Source organism: Orycteropus afer, unplaced genomic scaffold (assembly GCF_000298275.1).
Source record: "Orycteropus afer afer isolate SDZICR_OR568_19922 unplaced genomic scaffold, OryAfe1.0 scaffold00040, whole genome shotgun sequence".
Classification (NCBI taxonomy): Eukaryota; Metazoa; Chordata; class Mammalia; order Tubulidentata; family Orycteropodidae; genus Orycteropus; species Orycteropus afer.
Genome location: NW_006921627.1, coordinates 11,071,151 through 11,074,534, shown reverse-complemented (window position 1 = coordinate 11,074,534; position 3,384 = coordinate 11,071,151). Strand labels below are relative to the sequence as shown.

General features: G+C 40.3%; 1 protein-coding gene across 1 annotated transcript in view; it reads left to right on the top strand.

Annotated features, from left to right (window-relative positions):
• Window positions 1–3,384, top strand: part of VWF (von Willebrand factor) — a 215,415-nt gene that overhangs the window by 147,026 nt on the left and 65,005 nt on the right. The window contains exons 32-33 of the mRNA XM_007937087.2: window positions 139–182; window positions 490–667. Coding sequence (XP_007935278.1) covers window positions 139–182; window positions 490–667 — 222 coding nt within the window. The remainder of the gene's footprint in view (window positions 1–138; window positions 183–489; window positions 668–3,384) is intronic.

The window sequence follows — 3,384 nt, the reverse complement described above, 5'->3', positions numbered from 1 at the left end:
ACCTTCCTTCTGAGGAGTGGCTGGTGGGTTTGAACCGCCAGCCTTCTGGTTAGCAGTCAAGTGCCTTAGGCACTATGCTACCAGAGCTCCTTTCTGAGTGATAGGTGGGAGCTAAGGTCTTATTCATGTCTCTTTCAGGGTTTGTTACAGTTTGCATGGATGAGGATGGGAACGAGAAGAGGGTAAGTTCCTTTCTGTTGACCTTGAAAGAAAGATCATAAATGTATGTTAAGTGTCCTTCCCACTGGCTAACTTTTCCTCCTTTGTTCTCAGTCCACTTCTCCCTCTTATCATATATCCTGCTTTTGGAAGCCACCTGTGTATTTGTATTCTGCATCCTATCTCATGTGCAGCCTTCTTGCCATTTAGGCCTATATCCAAATCTTTGTCTGTCTGTCCTCGGAGGTGGTCAATGACCTGGCAGATGGGTTTAGAGTTGAAATTCCTCAACCTATTCCTTGTCTGAATTTGGTTCTTTCTTCTGAGCAGCCTGGGGATGTCTGGACCTTGCCAGATCAGTGCCACACAGTGACCTGCCTGCCAGATGGCCAGACCTTGCTGAAGAGTCACCGGGTCAACTGTGACCGGGGACCAAAGCCTTCATGCCCTAACAGCCAGTCCCCTATTAGGGTGGAAGAGACCTGTGGTTGCCGCTGGACCTGCCCTTGTGAGTCCTTTACTTCATCAGACTGGACAGTGTTAAAGAGGATGTGTATTTAGATTGGCTTTGCAGAAAGGTAGACCAAAATCCTACCAGCCTGAGGTACCTTTTCCCACCTCATCACATACTACCTTCAAAGTACTACCTTCATCCATGTTTCCTCCTTCCCATGCTCCTTGGATGTGTTTTCTTCATCCAATCTCAGGGATCATTGTTCTATTCCTCCATATTTGGAAAGGATCTCCTCAGCTTATGCTTCACCAGAAGGAAGAATTGCTTTTCTGAAGTCAGTGCTTAGGTTGGCTGTTGGCAAGTCAGCTTCAGGGAATCTACAAGCTTGGGATATAGCAGTAGAAATACGTCAATGCTAGAGACACTTCCAAAAAATTCTCCATTCATACCTACAGCCGTATGGGGGCTGCGTGCAGTGGTAGGTTATCCCAGTGGTCTGGTGTAAGAGGAATACATGTTTCAATCTCCCATCTCATATAAGACTGTGGAGAGCATTCATCCATGAGGGTGGGTTAGCCGTCTGTCTCATGGTTGGGAGAAATTGGTTGATTACTATAGTCCCTACACACCATTGACTAGATCATAATCATTATGTTGAATAGGGAGAACTTGTAGGATGTAATCAGAACTGTATTTTTATATCTCTTTCTCCCTTTAGACTATATCTGTTGTTGTTGTTATGTGCCGTCGAGTCAGCCCTGACTCATAGCGACCCCTCCTTGGGTTTCCGAGGCAGTATCACTACGGAAGTAGGATTGCCCAATCTTCCTTCTGAGGAGTGGCTGGTGGGTTTGAACCGCCAGCCTTCTGGTTAGCAGTCAAGTGCTTTAGCCACTATGCTACCAGAGCTCCCAGACTATATCTAGCAGGGCAAATATATTCCCTGGCCAAGGAGAAACTAGGAAATTATAGTAGACCTCAAGACAATTCCATGGTCACTTTAACTCATCAAGTCTCAATTTGGTAATTACAGTGCCTGCTCCAATTTAGTAATCAAAACTTTCAATTTGATTTCGCTTTAAAAATTCTCCCCACTCCCAGCTTGGGATGCCTGCCCTCTGGGAAATGGGTGTGGTCAGCTCCTTTCCCTGCTTGGAGCATAGGGAGGAGTTGGAAGGAAGTTCAGAAGGTGCTTCTGTGACTGGCGCTGCTGTGAGATGGCTCTGCACTCTGGCCTGGCAGGTGTTTAAAGCAGCCTCTTTGTCTTGCTAGCTTGCTTGAGAATTCCTCAGAGGCCTCCCTACTGTGCTTCCTTGCTACCCAGCCTTGGAGTGTCAGAAGTAGTTTATCTCCTCTGGCTAGCTGTTCCTTTTTTTTTTTTTTTTTTTTAATTTTGAATAACTACAGATTTAAAAATATTTGCAAAAGTAATTCAAAGAATCCCTGTGTGTTCTTCATTCAGATTCTCCAAATGTTACATTTTATATAACCACAGCATAAATTAACATTGATAGAACATCCAAATTTTGCCAGTTGTCTCACTAATGTGTCTTTTCCTGTCTAGGATCTAATTCATCACACTTTACATTTAGTTGTCATGTCTCCTTAGGCTTTGTAAATCTGGAACAGTTCTTTAGTCTTTTTTTTTTTCCTTTGTATGAGCTTGACGCTTTTGAAGAAAACTGGCCATTATATTTTAGAATGTTAAATTTGGGTTAAAAAAATTAGTTAAATTTGGGTTAAATTCGTTGCTAGTACATGGTATCAAGAAGTGCATAATATGGATTTGTCCCACTACTGATGATGTTAATTTTGATCACTTCATTAAGATAGTTTCTGCCATGTTTCTATACTATAAAGTTACTGTTTGTCTCCTTGCACATAATAACTATCTTGGAGATATATTGAAACTATGAAAATATTCTGTTTTCATCATACTTTTGCCCATCTATTGATGACTCTTGCCTGAAACAATTTTTACATAGTGTTTGCCAGTTGGTGATTTTTGATTTCCATTATTCCCTCCATATTTATTCATTGGAATTCTACTGAAAGAGATTTCCTTTATCCCTTGTTTATTAATTCAGTTGATTGTTTGTATCAATATGGTTCATGGGTTCTTATTTTATTCTGTGGGATGTAATCAGTTACTAGCATTATTTATTTTGTTGCTCACATTGTCTCATATTTGGCCATTGAGAGTCCTTTCATTTTTCTTTCTTTGTCCTTTGGACTCCCCCCCCCCCATTTTAATCTTTAAAATACTATTCTTCATCCCTTTTTTGAGTTCTTCTTTACTTTCTAGTACCATAAGATGTTCTAGACTCATCTTGTACTTTTCCTTTGTCCTTCTTGGAGTTAACCATTTCTTTAAATAATCTTGGTTCTTTTTAATTGGAGAATGATATTTAGAAACAAAGATCTGAGTGCTAGTTGTGCTCCATGACACTGAGATGTCATTACTTTCTCAGCCCACAGAGCTAGGCAGCATACATATGTATACATATATTATTTTTCTTTCTCTCTTATCTATCTACCTATCATCTAGCATCTTCTATCACTCACCACCTATCTGATCTATTATCTAAACCATGAGTTTATATTGACATCACCAATTCTAATGTAATAACACAGAGTTCATTATAGCCTCCTCCCTTTGCTTTCTCTGACGGCAAGAAACCTGTCTCATTTCCACAATATATTTACATATTTTCTTAATCTTTGAATACACATAAAGTTTCAGAATTACTAATGCATGCTTTTATGGAAAA